General features: G+C 40.9%; 1 protein-coding gene across 1 annotated transcript in view; it reads left to right on the forward strand.

The window, feature by feature from the left end:
* The window catches only part of AIPL1 (AIP like 1 HSP90 co-chaperone), a 256206-nt gene that overhangs the window by 58278 nt on the left and 176734 nt on the right, over positions 1–21194 (forward strand). Inside the window, exon 3 of the mRNA XM_085649906.1 lies at positions 13074–13262. Within this exon, the coding sequence (XP_085506032.1) occupies positions 13074–13262 (189 nt within the window). The remainder of the gene's footprint in view (positions 1–13073; positions 13263–21194) is intronic.

Consider the following 21194-nt stretch of genomic DNA (forward strand, 5'->3'; position numbering starts at 1 on the left):
CACTGCCATGCTGTAAGAGAAGGAAGGATAAATATCCTTAATCGCTTATCATTGTATCTGTTACATTAATGTTAACGTAACTCAACATGGTTTGTTTAGTTTCCCTATATTGGATTTCCATGCATTGCACAACATTACCCAAAGTTAAAATTTCGAATTAAACATATACTTGACAGAAAGAGAATGTGGGTGATATGTGTTACATCTATGCTAAAATGAAATAAAGGTTTTATGACAAAAAAGATCGTTCTGACAGTTAATCAGAAACTCTAGCTCCTGAAGAATACAACGGGAGATGCTCATACTATTTACAAATGAACATGAAGCTCTTCATCATTATTCATGCCTATGAGAAAAACACTTCCGGCTTGCAAAAGAAACTTTGATTTTGATCTACGCAAGGCAAGTGTTCGATTGTCCCCTCTGGGGTTTTTAGGGATAGTGTCTAGTGCGAAGTATTTGGCGGTAGTCCAGTCACCATTGTGTGCTTTGTGAAAGTGTCTTGCCGTGCTATAACTAAAATCTTTATTAGTTATAGCCCTCCAATGCTCTAAGATACTTTTCTTCACAGGTAAGGTTGTGGACCCAATGTACAACTTGCCACAAGGGCAAGTGACAACATATACCACATACTCCATTACACAGCTGATGTTTTTTTGATTCTCCATTTAGTTTTAGTTCTCTGTATTGTAACCTACCTGACATTCTCACTATGACTGCAGGCTGTACACTTCCCACATTTGTGGAATCCTCCTGCCTTTTCCAACCAGTTCGACTTTCGATGTTCCATGTGACTTTGTACTACCATGTCTTTGATAGAAAAACCTTTTCTACATGTTATGGATGGATTCTGTCCTAGTTTGGCCTTGAAGGTAAGATCTTGTGTTAGAATATCCCATCTTTTTTTAAATGATTTTCCTAAAGTCAGTGGACTGAGTGTTATAACTTGTGATCAATCTAATCAGGGCCCGTGTTTCCTCCTGTCTTGTTTTAGGTGCTTTGTACAGTGCTTCCCTTCTTTCAATCTTGTCTGCTCTTTCGGCTCCCACTTTGAGCATTTTGAGGGAATACCCTCGTGCTCTGAATCTACCCATCATTTCTTGCTTATTCTTCTCATAATTCTCTGCAGAGCTACAGTTAATTTTCGTTCACAAGAATTCACTAAAAGGAATGCTCCATCTGAAATTCGGGGATGGCAACTGGTTGAGTGTAGTAAAGAGTTACCTGCTATGCTTTTTCTAAACAGATCAGTGTTTAGTTTGTTGTCTTTAATGGTTAGTCTGATATCCAAAAAGTCTACTGTACATTGGCTATGTTGCATGGTAAATTTCAGATTTACAGTATTACAATTCAATTCTGTGACAAATTACAACAGATCATCATCATTGCCCTCCCACATAAAAAATACATTATGGATGTACCTTAGCCATATATTGACCCTACCTGCCCAGTGTTCTAGTGTTTCACTCCAGAGCACCTGCTTCTCCCACCAGCCCACCAACAAGTTGGCATAGCTGGGAGCGAAGCAGGTGCCCATAGAAGTTCCTTGTACCTGTTTGTAGTAAGCTCCAATAAACATAAACACATTCTCTGTTAGACAGGTTTCAATCATCTGGAGCAGCATGTGGGTATGTTTAAGCAGGTGAATGCTCCTGGTCTTTAAGAAATGTTCACAGGCTTTGCTACCATCTCTGTGTCTTATATTTGTGTATAGGCTTTCAACATCTAAACAGACCAACCAGTGATCTTTTCCCCAATGTATGTTCTCTACTTTTTGTAGGAAATCCTTTGCGTCTCTTACATGGGATGTGAGATCCCTCACATAGCCCGCTAAACAGTGATCCACGTATATGGAAACATTCTCAAATAAATTGTTTATAGAAGAAACTAAGGGACAACCCGGTGGTTTAATTAGGTCCTTGTGCACTTTGGGAAGTAAATAAAAGGTCGGCATTGTGGGGGTTTCGTTCCTAAGAAATTGATGCTCATCCCAATTAAGTAGTTGTTTGTCAAACCATCCCTTTAGCATGTCAAAGAATCTATTCTGAAGGTTTACCAGATATGATTTGTCAACCTTGAGGTAACAAGTTGTGTTACTGAGTTGTCTCATGGCCTCCCGTATGTACCCTTCTTTGATCATCAGGACTATATTTCTTCCCTTATCTGATGGTTTTATGACAATATTATCATCATTTTGTCGGGCTACTATTGCTTCCCATTTACTTTTGGTGATGTTGAAATGCACTGCGAGATATACTTGAAATTATGTATGTCATGTATTACTGATGGAGGATCATATCTGGTAAACCTGCAGAATAGATTTGATGATATGCTAAACATGTTTCTCTCAAGACCTGAAGATAAAATGAAAAATGTGTAGATATTCTCATTTTTCTATACATTTGCTCAGTCCTTTGTTGCATTTCTCAAATAGACACACATATATCCTTGAACTCTAAGCAGTGAAATATTGCTCTTTTCCCTAGGAAATGTGGTTTCCAAAACCAATTATGTATGCTATCATACACTGTTGCTGAAAAAATGAGGTACCATTGCCAGGCATAGGAAAGCCTTTCCATGCATTATGAAGGTAATTTGTATCCATAATCCATAGTCCCTCCATTACCCTTTCTATGATTAAAAAAGCTGAAACAAGAATCCTATGTCAGGCACTAAAGATCACCCGCTAAGAGCACCCACAGTCTGCAAGCCTCTTCACTATAGAGATGCCTAGCACGTCAGATCTCTCCTCCAGTCACGCAATCATGGCTGCTTCCTCACTCCAGACTTCCATAACACATCTATCTGCACCCTCTCTGGATCACTACTGCATCACCTCTCACTCTCCTTCTCCCCATGCTGCCCAACAGACTCTCATTCAACCCCTTACTCACCCCATGAGAGTCAAATCTGTTGCCAGCAGCACTCAGCAATTGACCAAATCCGCTAACGTAGGTAAATGATGGATGTCATCTGCTATCAAAGGTAAATGATGGATGTCATCCAGTATCGTAGGTAAAGGATGGATGCCATCCACTATCATAGGTAAATTATGGATTTCATGCGCTATCAGAAGTAGATGATGGATGTCATCCACTGTCATAGCTAAATTATGCGCTATCATATGTAAATGATGGATATCATCAGCCTCGTAGGTAAATGATGGACGTTATCCGCTATCGTAGGTAAATGATGGATGTCATCCTCTGTCGAAGGTAAATGATGGATGTCATGCGCTATCATGGGCAAATGATGGATGTCATCTGCTATCGTAGGAAAATGACGATTGTCATCTGCTATCATAGGTAAATGATGGATGTTATCCGCTATCGTATGTAAATGATGGATGTCATCCTCTATCGTAGGTAAATGATGGATGCCCTCCACTATCATATGTAAATGATGGGTGTCATCCGCTATTGTATGTAAAGGATGTATGTCATCTGCTGTCACAGATAAATGATGGATGTCATCGTCTATCATGTGTAAATGATGGATGCCATCCACTATCATATGTAAATGATGGGTGTCATCTGCAATCGTAGGTAAATGATGGATTTCATACACTACCATATGTAAATGATAGATGTCATCCGCTATCATTGGTAAATGATGGATGTCATCTGCCATCATTTGTTTAGATTCATCGCCACCGTTCACCAATTGAAATTGTTAAAAACCTGCAGAGTCAGTGGATGCTTAAGTAAAAGTCCTAAAATAGCTTACAAACTGCTGAAGTGAGAGGGAGAGACTTGGGGGCGAGTAACAACATACATAAAATACTTTCCACTGATTTATCTGTCTCTGGGTGATAGACATCCTTCACCTCTCCTAGAACTAAACATATATAAGTTATTAGACCTGAAAGAACCATTCCATAAATTGTTTACTACAGGCCAGTCACTAGTGTTCAAGTGATAGTGCAACATGTAGCTTCCAAATAAACTGCGTGAATCCAGAAGCTCTTTATCCTACATACTGCAGCTTGCCACCAGGGATAGAATGATGATGGATTTTTTGCAGCACTGACAATTTCTCTGGACATACATTCGGAATTGTTCCAAGCACAGTAGTGCTTGGAACAATTCCGCAGGGCATCCTGAATATCTACATAAGCACTTCAGAAACTACTCATCCATCTATGGCCATCCAGTACATATATGGCCCGGACCCCTTTTTATTTAGTCCCGAGACTACCTGGATCGCTGCATTTTATGTGATCTATTGGTAAATGTAACTCTTTTTTTTCTTTTCTTTTTTTTGTTTAACAAAGCATCATTGAAATAAGTTAGAACAGAGGTACAATGTTACAGCAACAATTGTAGGAACATTGCAAATAATGTACAATCTATCAGTCCATGGTAGAATGAAAACCCAATATGATTACTGTTATAAAAGGCAAAAACAAAAACTAGGAACAATATTGCAAAAATATGTACCATAGCAATTCAGCATTTTGCATTTTATGGAGAAAAAAGAAGAAAAGAAAGAGAGAGAGGAAAAATAAAAGAAAGATCAACATCTATCTCAAATATATTCTGAAATAAAGTGCAATAACAGCAATGTAAAAAATTCAAATAGCTAATTAGTCATAATATAATTTCTTGATAAGAACGATATAAAAAGAACAATTCTCAGTATTCATGGAGGTTATTATTCATGGAAGTACTGACTTTGTTACGTATTATAGGTGAGGATAAATGATTTGTGAGTGGGGACCAGAAGGTTTCTTTGCAAAGAAGTTGATGAGAGGTAGTGGCAGAAGCTCTATCCAGTCGTGGTGATAACAGAGAAGGTTCCACTAACCAGAGAAGGTGATCTTAGTGGCATTTTCCGTGATCAATTGGTAAATGTAACTCTTCTTTTTTATTTTTTTTGTTTAACAAACCATCATTGAAATAAGTTAGAACAGAGGTACAATGTTATAGCAACAATTGTAAGAAATTTGCAAATAATGTACAATGTATTAGTCAATGGTAGAATGAAAACCCGATATGATTACTGTTATAAAAGGCAAAAACAAAAATTAGGAACAATATTACAAAAATATGTACCAGAGCAATTTAGCATTTTACATTTTATGGAGAAAAAAAAAGAAAAGAAAGAAAGAGAGGAAAAATAAAAGAAAAATCAACATCTATCATCAAATATATTCTGAAATAAAGTGCAATAACAGGCCCTGTAAAAAATTCAAATAGCTAATTAGTCATAATATGATTACTTGATAAGAACGATATAAAAATAACAATTCTCAGTATACATGGAGGTTGAAAAACAAAAGTACTGACTTTGTTACGTATTATAGGTGAGGATAAATGATCTGTGAGTGGAGACTAGAAGGCTTCTTTTCGGAGAAGTTGATGAGAGGTAGTGGCAGAAGCTTTATCCAGTCGTGGTGATAACAGAGAAGGTTGCACCAGCCAGAGAAGGTGACCTTAGTGGCACCTTTCCTATAACTTGAATATTAAATGCCAGTAACAAATCCACAAAAGTACCCAACTTGTGATCACCAAACCACTTTACAGAATTGCTACCCAGAAAATAGGAATAAATAATAGAGCAAATGGAGGAGATTGATTTACACACCTGTGTCCAGAAAGATGTAAGGTTGGCACAAAGAAAAAAGGAATGTCAATATGTACCAGGAGTGTCTTGACAAGTCCAACAGTTAGGGGATATACCAGAACTATATTTTGAGATAGATAATGGGGTTAAAAACAACCTTTGGTAAAAGTATTGTAAAGTTTGAGTGGTGCTAGAATTACCGGAAGTGTGTTGCACAGGTGACCATATAAAGTTTCAGGTGTGCACAGAAAGAGTGTGTTGTAAGTCTGATTCCCACTTAAGTTTGACCTTACTCTTAGGGTGGTTAGGCAGGGAAAAATGAAGATATTTGTAAATGTGGGAGGCTCGAACGGACTGGATGGTAGATATCGGTTCTGATAGGGAGTTTGGTGGAGTAGAAGAAGAACGAGAGAAAAGAGAGTACTGCTGAGTTAAGAGCATTCTTAAAGAGTCCTACTAAAAGGGAAGTAGCAGGCAGACCGAATTTGGATTGAATTTCTTGAGAAGAAAGAAAATATGCACTTTGAAACAAATGTTTAACTTGGATTATCCCTTTGGCAACCCAATCCTTCCAGAAGATAGTACGATTAGAGATTTTAAGGGATTTGTTATGCCATAAAGAGGAGTCAAGAAACGTTTGCAAAGGTGTGAGAGATTTGGTAAGGACCGGGTAAAATATTGATATAAAATGTGAAATGGTTGGGGACTTAAAAGAGCGGGGGATGCGGAAAATTAACTAGTGAAGAAAAAGGAAGAGGATGAATCAGAGAATCCTCCAATTTATGCCAAACCGATATAAAAAGGTGTTTCCGAGGGAGAAAGATAAGGTAAAACTTGACATATTAGAAAAGAAGAATGGCACTGACGGAAGTTAGGAAAATTGACACCACCCCGATCTTTAGGGGCGGATAAAGAGGAAAGAGAAATGTGAGCTTTCCGGATAGTCCATAGGAATTTACTTAAAGTACTATTAAGCATTTTAAAGAACCTTACCGGAAGCCTCACTGGTAGCATGGACAAGTAGAACTTAAAAACAGGAAGCATCAATATTTTGATTGTGTCCTATCTACCCCACCACAATAGATATAAGGGTCACAATTTCTCTGACATATGAAGCACTTTTAGAGAAACATCTTCCAAATTAAGTTGAACAGTTTTAGAAATTGAAGAGGAATACTTAATCCCCAAACAAGTAATGTAATTTGTGGTCAGTTTGAAACCAGTATCTGCGAACATGCTTTTTAAGCAATATTTGTTTAGTGGGAGAACTTAAGACTTTGTAAAATTTTACTTGTAACCTGACAAGGTAGCGTAAGCAGATAGGATATAGTTGAAAGCTGGTAGAGAAACAAGGGGGTCGGAGACATATAACAATATGTCATCAGCATAAGCCGTGAATTTGATTTCATTAGATTTATAAATAAAACCCCGTAATAAGGAAGAATGTTGTAAGGAATGAAGAAAAGGTTCTAGGGATAAAATAAAAAGCAATGGAAAAGAGGGCAACCTTGACGAGTGCCCCTTTTCAAAGTGAAATAAGAGGACTGAGAACCATTAACAAAAACCGAGGTAGTAGGGGAGGAGTAGAGCAGACTTATATAAGACATAATAACAGGGCCAAAAACATGCCATTTAAGTGCCAGCATCATAAAAAGCCAGTGAAAGCGATCAAAAGCTTGTTCAGAGTCTAAGGTGACGACTGACAAAGGTGAGACACTCTTGGATGCAAGGTGAATAATATTTTAAAAGGTTCTTGGATTATCTGCTAAAGTTCTGCCCTTGACAAAACCAGTCTGTTCAGGGACGATCAGGTCTGGAATTACCTGATTGATGCGACAAGCTAGCACCTTAGTAAAAAGTTTGCAATCCAAGTTTATTAGAGAAATAGGATGATAGTTGGCAGAAAATTAAATATATTTATCCTTTTTTGGGATAGAACGCATCTTAGCTTCTAGAAAGGTACCACAAGCGTCATTATGGGAAACAAAATTCTGAAAAAGGGATAGGAGAGGAGGAAATAGAATCTGTGAAAAACATGAATAAAATTCTGCTGTAAAGCCATCAGGGCCAGGAGCTTTATCTTTAACTGAGCTAAGGTTAACTTGATCTCTTAAAGGGACAAGTCTTATTCCAAAAAGGAACAGTCAGTAGAAGGGGAGGAAAGATGGGGTAGAGAATCGAAAAACAAATCCAAATCTGTTTGAGAGGGAAAAGACTCAGGTGTGTATAAATTATTATAAAAATATGTGAAGCATTGCAGTATCTCTTCATCCTTAAGGTGATTAATACCTTTGTCATCAATGACATTCACTATTTTGGATTTCTGGGATTTGACTTTCAAATAGTTCGCTAAGAATTCACCAGCTCTTTTGCGTCCACTGTAGAATTTTGAATTGATCTTTAGCAATGTCTCTGAGGCTTCTTCCGTCAATTTCCTGTTAAAATTTAATTTAGCCTGGACTAGCTATCTGAAAGTGTCATCATTATTAGAAGAAGAATATGAATGCTCGAGTTGTTTAATAGAAGATAATAAGGAAGAAGATTCCTTAAGAAGAATTATTTTCTTGGCAGACACGTAATCAATAATAAAACCTCTGGCTGTTGTTTAAAAGCATCCCAGACAGTGTGAAATAGTATATCTGGGCTAATGTTGGTAAGAACAAATTCTGATAAAAAGCCTTTGAAGAGTTCTATTAAGAAGGGTTCCTTAAGTAAATAGTTATTAAAGCACCATCTACAAGGTTTGGATGGTTTAGAGGGGAGATCTAAATTAATGATAACCAGTGCATGATCAGAAATAAGTATGAAACCAATCTTGGCATGAGTTAGGCTAGGGAGAAGTTGAGGAGTCAAAAAAATGTAATCAATTCTAGATTTGAAGTTATGTGTGGGAGAATAAAAAGTGAATTCTAGACTATCTGGGTTATAAATCCTCCAAGCATCGTCCAAACCCCTTGAGTGGATAATGCTTGTAAAGGATTTTTGGACTTTAGTGGTGATATATCTGGAGGTGGATTTCCTATCAATGAAGGAATCCAGAACCTGATTACAGTCCCTGCCCACCAGGAAATTGGAATTTGAACAGGAATGCAAGACAGGTGACATAGATTGCCAACACTGTGAATCTAAACCAGTAGGACCATAAATGTTAAGGAGAGAGAGAGGGGAACCATTAATAAATAGGTGATGAAGAAGTCATCTTCCATCAGCGTCCCTTTCCTCCTTTTCTATGGTTAGGGAAAGGGATTTGTGGAATAGTGTCACCACTCTGTTTTTTCTTTCCTTGGCCGGAGAACAAAATATGTGCCCCACCCACTGCTTTTTAAGAGAGGAAATATCATTTTCATTAAGATGTGTTTCTTGTAGCATTGCAATCTTACATTTTAATCTAGATAAATGAGTGGGTACTCTCTGTTTTTAATGGGGTTACGAAGACCCTTCACATTCCAAGACACTATATGAACACTGTCAGTCATAATGAGGAATGGAGAACATTACAAACAGAAGGAGAAAGGAAAGAAGAGGTGAAAATGTTAAAGGAAGATAAGTTGACAGGAAGCAAAAAGACATCAGTAAAAGTAGACAAAATACCATGACAGTATGAAAGAAACAACATGGATTGGCGGGACACGCAAACAGGAAGACAGACAACAGAAACATCGAAGTCAAGGAAAAACAACAGAGACCTCTGTAAAGGAGAAATCAATAAAATTAGAATAGAATATGAGGCAACAATTAGGAAGAGATAAAGAGTGAAGTTTAATTGCATGAATAAATGGTTCAAAAGACAAAGAAAAACGAGCAAATTTAATAAAGGGAATAACCATTGCCAACATATGGAGAGGAACTATGAACATTAGGGCTAGAAAGGGAGGCACAGGGAGTTGGGAAACATCATGGAAGGGTATCTGTGCTAGACAAGAGACACCTGTAAGAAAGAGATTGCAAAAAATTCTTATGAGAAGCAGACCTGCAACATTTACATATGAAACAAGAAAACAGAAACAAAAACTAGTCGTTCCCGTGGGATGAAAACAAGGGTTATGTGAGAAGGAACAGAAACATGTTAAACAAGTCCATATTCAGGATTTTTTAAATTCTATGTCTTCACCCTTGTGGTGAAAAATAAACTGCCCTAAGTCCTCAGGGTAGTCAAATAAATAAGATCTTTCCTTATAGGTAACTTTAAAAAAATAGGGATGCACTAGGCCATATCTGGCATTCATGGAGCGAAGAGCAGGACCGAAAGGAAAGAAACTCCTTACCCTGAGCGGTGGTAGCACGAGCCACATCTTGTGTTTCAGCTGGTCGATCACTATTGTGCTCCAGCAGAGTTGCCTCACCACGCCCTCTTGCTGATTCTAGGGCTGTGACTGCCTTCAGGAACGCGAAACACCAGCTTCAGTTTTGCTGGAAATTTGAGAGTCAAAACCCAACACTGATCGACCAGCTGAAACACAAGCCCAGTAATCTATGCAGCACCACCCTCTTCTCTATGTAGCAATAGGTAGCGCATAGAGCGGAGCCGAGGCACATGGATTTGATTGTAATCACAGGGGCCACTTCTAAATAATTCACTCTGGCGCTGCTGTTTGTCCTCTACAGCTCGTGTTGTGTGCAGCCCCCCTCCCTCCGTCTCACCCTCACAATGCCTGCTACTCCTGTTCATTGTTTTCGCATTCAGTAAGTGCCTGCACAATGGGGGGTCGTGGCAGGAGGCGCGGTGCCCTGAGCTCCCGGACGATCTACGGCTGCCAGCGCCAGGAGGCCTGCATTGTTCTCAGCGCCCCACCTCCGCAAGGTGAATCACTCTCTCAGCTCCCCTCCCTTCCCTTGGCTCGGGCTGCGCTCTCACTCTCTCGCAGACACGCCTGTGGTGGACAGGGGGGAGTGGGCAGCGGAGTGAAGAAACCCAATACTTGTATTTTCACCCCGGGCTGCCCTGTAAGGCAGGGCTCAGTCAGACACACACAGGGAAGAGGGTGTCAGTGAGACTCAGAAACATTTATTTGCAGAGTTTGTTACCAGACTGCATAGCCCATATCCATTATTGTCTCTTTCTTCTTGCTCGGACAAGACAAGGACAGTGTCCAATTCTGCTGCCCCCCCTCTTTCTTCCTCTTCCTCCCTCTCTTTGTCGTGCTCCTCCTCACTTGCAGAAAACCTTGACTGTTCTGTCCTCTCCTTTCTGTCATTCGTTCCCAAGTGAAATGGATCCAAAAAAAGAGGAAACTTGTCTTACAAAAGTCTTTTTCTGACATTTTTCTATTACAAAACACGGCCTCAGGAGGAGAGAAAAAAGGTTTTAAAATACGAACAATAAACCATTAACTAAATAAAACAAGACAGAGTAGTTGCAAAGTGGCCAGAGTGGTTTTATTCACACCCAAACATAATAGCGCCACCTTACAGAGTTTTCCAGTCAAGCGCTACTTTTCTTTCATGTCCTTTGCTTTCTGAATAATGAGTGTAAAAGCTTTTAGTTTTATTCCCTATGAGTGTTTAATTTTGCCAGAATGTTGTTACTTTTTTCAGGCAGCAAATTACTCTTCTCTAGTGCATAGTTTGAATTGAGTTGCTTCTAGGTGTTTATAGCAGGAAACAATTGGGTTGTAGCTGAAGGGAGTGTGAGTTTCTCTCAGTGGGGCAGGATGGTGTTCAGTTGGGAGAGGATGTAGCACTCTGTGCCAATGACAGAAACTGCAAGGCTCTGAGACAAATGGATTGTGATAGCACTTTTAAGCGTATTTGGGACATTCTGCGAATGGCAAAGTTTTCCGATGAATGTATTGTGTTGACCAATAACAACCGAATGCATGTGTGCATTGTCAATTTAAATAAATGTGGAAAATACTAGCTGCAGCGTTGCCTACTGCTTGTGGCAAAAATAAATGTGGATAAATACAGATAAAATGCCCAAAAAATAAATATGGATAAATACAGACGGAAATGGCAAAAAAATAAATACCATAAAACCGGGAGCCCAAATTATAATTAAGAACAAAATATTACATTTATTAAAAGGTAACTGTCTTCACATGGATTAAACTCTAATACCTCCCTAACATTATGAATTTGTAAACAGGCTGCTAATGTATGAATTTTGTAGTTCAACATATAGTTCATTCTTACAGAATTCATATCTTGTAAGAGGATAAAAGAGGCTGATGTTTTGCAGGTGTTTAGTGAAACCAAACATACAAAAATTCTGAACTGAACAGGAGCCAGCATTTCATCATTGTTATGGTATGTTATTTTAATTTATTACGCGCATGAATCACCGCAAATAAAACCTCTTTGGCTCCAAGATAGCCCGTTATCTTCACCGTCACTTTTCAGTCAAATTTAAATGCAATCTGTATCCACATAGCAGTTTCACTGGACCATCTCTGCTACAAGCCATGGTGTTGGTCCTCAAAACATCCTTCTGTAATCTGGTGTCCCATTGATAGAGGCATCATAGATGGTTGCCCAGCATTGCTTTGCTGTAGAACTGATGATGACTTAGATCAACATCACTCCACAGAGATGGCCTTAGACCACATATCCAGTTTGTTTACTAGGACATAACGAAACCGCATTCCTTCCTAGACAATCCTCGTGTCCTATTCACAGCATTTGACATCACATACTGCCACGGAATGCTGGTGATAATGTCCTCCCATGGCATTACTGGCATGGCTTTTACCTAGAGAGTCATACCCAATGTACTGAAGCCCCTTGAGCTGCACCAAGGTCTATGTTAGCCACGTCCCTTGCAGGTAGAGCGGGGGATCGGTGTGGCTGGGTTCGGGGATTTCAACACACGACAATGAGGGAAAAGTAATTATTTATTTAATTTTCCCTCGTGGTCATCTGTCAAATTCCTCCCACCCCCTAACCTAGCCCCACCGCTCTTACCTGCACAGTCCGCGGCTGGTCTACGTCTGTCCCCATTTGTCCAGTGGCATAGCTAGCACTTTTGCCTCACGGGGTTATTCCTGTGTTTGCCGCCCAGTACGGGTAAGAGCAGGGTAGGAGAGTGCTGGCGACAAGTGATGCCAAGCGAGGGATGTAAAAACAGATACAATAAAAAAAGAAAACTTGCCTTGCGCTCGCCACCGCTCCCAAAAAGTGTCACACCAGACGTACCACTACCCCCTGGCTATGCCACTCTGCAGAGGACCAGTGCACAATCCTCACTGAACAGAATTACTAATTTTCCAAGTTTAATGACTATCTATTTTATAAGTATCACTCAGGATAAAATCTCAATTGAAAGGAGTTCCAAAGAGTTGCGCCTCAAAAGTACATGTACCGTCCTCTATATTGCTTTTATATCTCTAGCGAAAGAAATCAGTGGTTCTGGTTGGTTGATCCCAGGTCAATGGAGCACTACAACATAATGGCACTAAGATCTCGAATACGATCCTGATATTTTTATGCACCACGAATGCCAAATGCATTTCTCCTATTTTGGAAATGGCTTGCTACAGCTTTGTAAGTAAGGTATTTTATTTTGTATTCAGCATACAGGTGTCTACCCACTGGTCTCCAAAAGCCTACGCCGAATTGCCGAAGGAAAGGACCCAACAGAATGGCACATGCATACATGTGGGCAGGCCAACATGTTCGCCTATCACACGCTTGGCTACGACGACCTGGATGAACTTCAGAAGGAGCCCCAGCCGCTCATCTTTGTGATTGAACTTTTAAAGGTAACAATGATTGCAATAGACAGTCCCCCAGTTTCTTAGAGATTGGAGTGAATTTGAGCTAGTAACGCATTCAGCAAAATATATTGATGAACATCCGCTCCCTTTCTTGATACCCCTGTCCCTATATTCCAAGAAAACTAAATAATAGAAAATGTGGTATTTTTCCCACAATTAAATAATGTCAAAAGAAACAGGCTCAGTAGCTTGAACGAACTAAGCTACTGATGTGTAGTGATCACAAAATAAATACATAAAACAATATCTGTATGACCTTGTGATTTATATACTGCTAAAATACTACACATGAGCTGCTTCTGAGTACTAGTGAGTATTAAAAATATATAAACTGTTAATGCCTGCAAAAGTGTTGCCGGTTTCAAGCCTAAATACACTTTCCTAGTGCTCTCCAAGAGAGTCATCAGAAACTGTATTGAATGGTGCAAGTGTGGAGGGCCATAAGAATGTGTATTAATATCAGAGAAATATTTAAATTGTACATCGAAATTTTAACAGGAGAAAGGATTGGCGGGCTTTCACACCTGATCCTAGACTGGGGGTTTACATCTCCAGGTGCTTGACAGATACAGGTGTCCAGGGAGCCTTGAGCATTCAGTAAAGCTAGGTGGTGAGCTTGCAGCTATTTCCAGAAGGATTGCTGGAGCCTATTCTGGCAAGACATAATGGTTTACATGTGAGCAAGCTTCACAAATCGAAGTTTGCATATTAGCTGGGGCGGCTCCTCCACTAGGGCGGAGGTGCATAGCTCCACTGCTTTCTCGCAGTGCGAGAAGCAGAAACGTAAAACTACCATGTGCGCCTGGCTGGTCAGCATCCCAACCAATCACAACGCTGCGATTGCAGCATTGTGATTGGCTTAGGGGAGGGGAGTGGAGGGAGGCTGCCTGCCCGCTTCCTGTTCCCTTCCGAGGCAGGACCGCAGGAGAGCAGGTCAGGAGAGAAAAAACCAGGACCCGGTAAGGTACGTTTATTTTATTTTTAAATTAACCCCCCCTGCTCAAGAACCGCTGCGTGACTACCCCCCACCCGTGAGTCATGCCGGCCGCGACTGCATGTCAGTCTGGGTGTCCTTCACCAATCTGCATGACGAGGCGACTAACATACCACCTCGTTTCTCAGCATTTTTGTAGACATAGAGGAGAGAGTGGGTTGGTAGTGGAATATGTCAAAGTTCTAAGAATATAATATGGTAGAGTGGTCACAATAGCATAGTGACGTCCTCATAGCTACCCAAATATCAAATCTAGACAACGGATAGCTGTATGAGTGGGATCAGACAGTAGTTGTTTGAGGCTATGTATATTACAAAGTAAACAACAGTTCACGGTTGAATAGGAACTAGGTACAATTTCAGGCCGACTGCAATGGAATAGAGGTTTGATACACTAAGTGGGTTATCACATTATAGATTTTACCTTCGGACTTATCACCATCTACTGGAAAAGCTCATTCTGGTCAGTCTTGCAGCCCCAAGCTCTCAGGATAGGCATCTGGGCACCAGGTGACTCTCTATTAAGGTCTCCTGCAAGATTCGGTCTGCTGTGATTAGCTGGACCATCTTGGATTCAGGAGTCCTTCTGCTTTTTGTATCCCTGCATCAGTCAAACAGGAGGCAATCCTCAACCTTTCATAAGCAGTTTCTGCCCCTTTGTGCAAGCAGGATTCAGGACTCCTTGAGGCCTTGAGTGGGGTCTCACAGAATGCAATATCTGAAAGGAAAAATAATGTATAAGTCATATGTTGACTGTTGACTCAAAATTCGAGCAATCAATTAAAGGTGATCTATCTGCCTGTTTCCTGGCCAAATGAAATTACTAGACAATGGATTAAAGCTAGTGAATCGTATAATGCTACAATGTATTACTAGTGACGAAACTGTCTCTCGAGATACATAGCACATATTGGTGAGTCAATGACTTATCTGTAATTGGATTAAACACATGGTGTGCTAAAATCATGGGTATATGGTTGCGCGCATAATATCAAAGCTTCCTTTCAGATATTGCATTCTGTGATATCGTTTCTTCTTCTTTCTTCTCCATGTGGCCAGGATAGATTTTACTGGTTATCAGGTAGATATATGTTTACATTAGTTACCACGGCATCTGGGAGTGTTCAATACTCGGTCCTTTTGGTGACGCATAATTTTCTCCTCACAATCTATTCAGTCTTATACTCACCAATATTTGATTCCCATCTAGGTTTCTCACCTTTTGGCTATGCACATTTACTGACATCACTTTTTTTCAGCAACGTGGGTGTTTTTGCTGTTAAATCTTGTATCCTAATTCGTGACCTATTGTTCTGTATGCTCTTCAGCCCATTGTATTTTATTTTATTTTATTTTATGGGCTCCACCAGTTTCTCACCTGATTATAATATTTGGAGTTTTTTTATATATAATACAAGAGAATCTTGTACACATTTATTTTCCAGCCCTAAGGAAGTCGCGGGCACTCCCGGGCGACGAAACACGCTTGGCTGGACCAATGAAAATAAAGAGAAGACATGACATGACACATCAAGATACTATTGTGCATTTGTCAATAACACATTAGTGTTTAATTCATAGGTGTGCTCGGGTCATGTTGTACATTTTATTTCCCATTTGGTTCTTTGCAGTATTCTTACTAGGGACCAGTGTGTTTTTTATAAAGCTATTACCCCGTTTCCTCAGTGATCCTTCGTTCTCCCTTGTTAAAATATTATTATAGCGTTTTTATCAGTACAAGTGGGATAACACTGGTGGTAGGAATTTTGTGGATTTCTGTGGATTACTGAAGTTTCCATCAAAGAAATGCAAGGGAAATTTGTGATTTCAGACCAAGTTTGAGGTTTACAGGGCACTATGGGTAAGAAAACCTCATAGGATTCACACAAGGCACACAACACGGGACTCCCCTAATTGTATAGTTTTAAAAAATGTGCTAGGTTTTCCTAGGTGTCTCCTGAGCTAGGGCCAAAAATCTACTCTCACCCACATTGGAAGAAAAGCGTTGGTTTTCAGTGGAAAAATGTGATGTATCCATGTTGCATTTTGTGCTGTTTCCTGTCACAGGCACTATACCTGCCCATACAAGTGAGGTACTATTTTTTTTGGAAGACTTATGGAAATGCTGAGTGGAAGGATGTTTGTGGCTCCCTACAGGTTCCAGAACTTTCCATCACAGAAATGTGAGCAAAATGTGTTAATCAAAGTTTGAGGTTTGCAAAGGATTCTGGTTGAAGATCCCCGGTGAGACCCACGGGAAACATCCATCACCATGCGGGTATTGCATCGCAATGCCTTTACATCGTGGGTATTGCAACACGAGTTGTTACAATGACTTGTGCCGGATGGCGCTCTAACATAAGGAATAGTATGATTTACTATTCCAACACCTTCCCTACTGTACGTAGACTGGTGTTGGAATAGTAAATCATACTATTCCTAAGTCCAGCGCACTCCAGTGGAAGTCACTGTAACGACATGCGTTGTAAAAACTGCGATGTAACGTTCCGTGATCATTTTGATCGCGTTGTAACATCACATATTCGAGAGCAACACAAATCACCCCGCCCTGAATTTCTCCAGATGTCTTGTTTTCACAAATGTGCAGGTTCGCAAGGTTTCCCTAGGTGCCATCTGAGTTAGTGCCCAAAATCAACAGCTACCCACTTTGCAAAAAATGGGTCCTTTTTGAGTGGGAAAATGTGATGTATCCATGTTGCGTTTGGACTGTTTCCTTTTGGGGGCACTATGCTTACACACACAAGTGTGGTACCATTTTTATTGGAAGACTTAGGGAAATGCTGGGTGGAAGAAGGTTTGTGGTTCCTGCAGATTCCAGAACGTTATGTCACAGAAGTGTGAGAAAATTTGTTTTCAGTCAAAGTTTAATGTTTGCAAGGGATTCTAGATAAATCAACCTAGTGAGAGCCAGGCAAATCACCTCATCCTTGATTTCCTCGGTGCCTCATTTTTAAACATGTACAGGTTTGCTAGGTTTTCCTAAGTGCCGCCAGAGCTAGGGCCCAAAATCCACAGCTACCCACTTTGCAAAAAAAGGGTCATATCAGTGGAAGACTTTGATGTGTCCATGTTGCGTTTCCAGCCGTTTCCTGAAATAGACACTAGGCCTACCCACACAAGTAAGGTACCATTTTTATCAGAAGACATGTGGAAGCATAGAATTGTAGAATATTTGGTACTACCAATTGGATTTTGCTGCATTTTTGCCTTCCAAATATAAGCTGGTGTGCAAGAAAGAAGACATTTTAAAAAATACACTATAAATCTTATGCTCGTTCGGGTACCCACAAATTCAGACATGTACAAATAACCACCGCTCCTAAACTCCATCTCTTGTGCCCATTTCACAAATATATATGTTTCCTTGATATCCATTTTTTACTCTACATATTTCACCATATGAATTGGCCTGTACTCAGTACACAATGAAAACCCATTGTACGTGCAGCTCAGTTGCTGGCTCTGGGTACCTCGGTTCTTGGAGATTCTACAAACCCTATATATCCCCACAACCAAAAGGGTCTGCCAAACATAATGGTACATTGCTTTTGTAGATCGGCCCTCATGACAAAAAGTTACAGATGAAAACATTGTTCCATATGTTCTTTCAACAGTTAGTTTCTTTAGAAAAACCTTGAGGGATTTACATATACAACCCCTTGCTGAATTTTGAACTGTGCCTAATTTTCAGACATATATAGCTTTCCTGGATCTTCCATGTGTTTCACACTGGTTTCTACCGTAAACTGGAAATAGGATGAAAGCACAAAAATAGGAAAAAGGGGCTCCATCTTTGAAAAATGCCAAAACTGTCGTAAAACACATAGGTTTCGAGATTCAGATCTACAAGTTCCTGAATGTTGGGAAGATGGTTACTGTAGCACAGAAAACCATTAGTTGATTCCATTCTTAGGAAGAAAAAATCAGATACTTTTATCCAGAGCACTTTTTTTCTATTTTTTCCCCAGAACTGAAACTTTAACTATATTTTGGCTATTTTCTTGGTCCCCTCCAGGGGACTCCCCAGAATGCTGGAAAAAAGGAGGCAAATTTGGCATGGATACCTTATGTGAACAAAAGGTATAGCAAAAAAAAGTGCTCAACACTGGGGGCGAGGGGGAGGCTCAGCAGTTAGGGGGTTAAAGAGGATTTTAAATTACATTCCATTTGGTGGAAGAAGCCTTTCTCTATCTGTTCCCAAACTGAAGTTAGCAATTATTAAGATTAATAAGGTAAACCGGTATTAGTCTACCATACAGATAACCTTACAACAGTGATAAACAACATGTAAAACTTAAGTATGCATCCTACTTTTTAGATGTCATGCACCCTGCCCCATGAGCCTATAGGGCCTCCCGTAGGGGTGGCGTATAAGTATTAAAAAGGAAGATTTAGGTCTAGCAAAACGTGTATTTTGGCAGGTTGAATTGACAGTTTAGGACTGGGCTACAGACTGCAGTGGCAGGTCTGAGAAATATTTATAGCACTACTTTAGTGGGTGGCACAATCAGTGTTGTAGCCCAATAGCGGCATTTATTTTTCAGGCTGTGGGTACATGTAGTACCATTTACTAAGGACTTTTAGGTGAACTAAATGTACCAAACAGATGCATGCAAGTTTTACCATGTTTAAGAGGGGGAGCCCAGCAACTTTAACACTGGTTAGCAGGAGTAAAGTCATTAAAACCCAACAAAAACAGGTTCAGCAAAGGAAGGTAGAAATCAGGGTGGCCCTTTGAAAAGGCAAGGTCCCACAGATGCCAATCACATGCAGGTGCCTGATGAGGATGGGGTGTGAAAGAGCTCCAGGAGAATGAGGGCTGCCTCATCTCTTCTGTCAAGAATCATGCAGATGTTATCTTTGGCGGGGATGTGTGCTGTTTCTGTATTGTGGTTGGGCCTGAATCCGGACTGCGTGGCATCAAAGAGCTGGTGGTTGCTGAGATGTTTGGTGAGACATTGGTTCATTAGCTTCTCTAAGACCTTTGATGGGTACGGTGGGAGGAAAATCGATCTGTAGTTTGAGAGCTTGTCTGGCTCAGTGGATCGTTTCTTGAGCAGGGGCATGACAGTGCAGTGTTTCCAAGTGTCAGGAGTCGATGGAGAGACTGAGAAAGTGTGTTAAGTCTTTGGTGATCAGTAAGAGTCCTTTGGTGAGGGTGTGGTGAGGGACAAGGTCAGATGGGATCCCCGAGTGGATGGTTCTCATGGTAACAGCGGTTTCAGCAGTGGTGATGGCGGGCCACAAGGCCAGGATTTATTCTTCGGCTATAAGGGAAGTTGAGATGATGTTGCTGAAGGAGACAGGAGGCAAAGTGGAATCTCTGATGATGGCAGAGATTTCCTTACTGCTGTTTGAGCTACTCTCATTGCGGTCTGTAAGATCTGTGGGGTTGGTGTTCTGTATCTGTTGGTTGTAGCGTTCCAGGGTGAATTTGAAGATGTCTTAACTTGTTTTCCATTTGCACTCCAGTTTCTTTTAGCGGCGTTTCATCAGCCTGAGTTCCTCTGTTGGCCAGCTGGCCTGTGGTCAGGCGTTTGCCAGTTGATTGCTCTTGAAGGGAGCCAGGATGTTGGAGCATGCAGTGATCCAGCTGTTGAGGGTATTGATGCCTACTGCAAGTTGCTTGTGTGCTCAGGCCAGTGCACGGAGAGGGCAGAAGTCCAGAACTCTTCTGTGATGCTTTTCCAGCTATAGCAGGCAGGTCCGGTGGTGGTAGGTCTGTGGTGGTGCGGGATTCATATGCTGAAACTGACAAGGCTGTGGTCATTCCAGGTCATGCATGCTGGTTTTTCAACTGTGATGTTGCTGATTGAGGAGGAAATATTGTCCAATAGGTGTCTGTGGTATAGGTGGATCCGGTGGTGGTAGGTCTGTGGTGGTGCAGGATTCATATGCTGAAACTGACGAGGCTGTGGTCATTCCAGGTCATGCGTGCTGGTTTTTCAACTGTGATGTTGCTGATTGAGGAGGAAATATTGTCCAATAGGTGTCTGTGGTATAGGTGGATTCGGTAACAAAGACAGAGTTGCTAGAAGGGCTATAGAGTTAGGGTCAGTGCAGTCTTCTAGGTGAAAGTTAAGACTTCCAAGAAGGATGAAAGTGATAAGGGATGCGTCAAAGTCTGTGATGTCACTGGTGAAATTGATGTGTGGCCATTGTAGTCTGCATATGAGAGTTCCATCCAGGGAAATGTTAGCTGTGAAGTATACAATGAACGTGATGTGTATCAGTCATGTAACTGGTGGTGGTGTCCATGTGGCTGGTGCAGCCGATGGCGGGTTTGAATATGATGGCGACTCTTCCTCCTGGCTTGTGTTGACGAACTTGTCTGACGCACTTGTAATGCCCCACTCTACTATGCACCACTGCACTCTTTGTCACTGCACTCTACACCACTCAGCGCCACTCCACTCTGTAACACTGCACTCCACGGCACTACTCTATACCACTCCTCTCTAGTCTGCACACTCCTCTCTATGCCACTTCACTCTACTCTGAAACAATCTACTATATGCCACTGCACTGCCCTCTATGCCACTACTTTACGCCACTCTTCTCCACTCTGCGGCACTCAACTCCATGCCACTGCAATCAATGCTGCACCACTCTGCTTGATGCCACTCTACTCTATGCCCCTGCGCTCTTTGCCACTACTCTATGCCACTGCACTCTACCCTGCACCACTATACTGTACCCTGCACCACTCCACTCTACTCTAAACCATTCTTCTCTCTGTCACTGCAATCCATGTCACTGCACCTTACGTCATGCTGCACCACCCCACTCTAAGCTGTACCACTCTACACCACTGCACTCTATGCTACACCACTCAACTCTAAACCACTGCACTCAACACTAATTCACTCTACACCAGTGCACCCTACGCCACTATACCTATG

The sequence above is a fragment of the Triturus cristatus genome, chromosome 3_2, assembly GCF_964204655.1.
Source record: "Triturus cristatus chromosome 3_2, aTriCri1.1, whole genome shotgun sequence".
Lineage (NCBI taxonomy): Eukaryota > Metazoa > Chordata > Amphibia > Caudata > Salamandridae > Triturus > Triturus cristatus.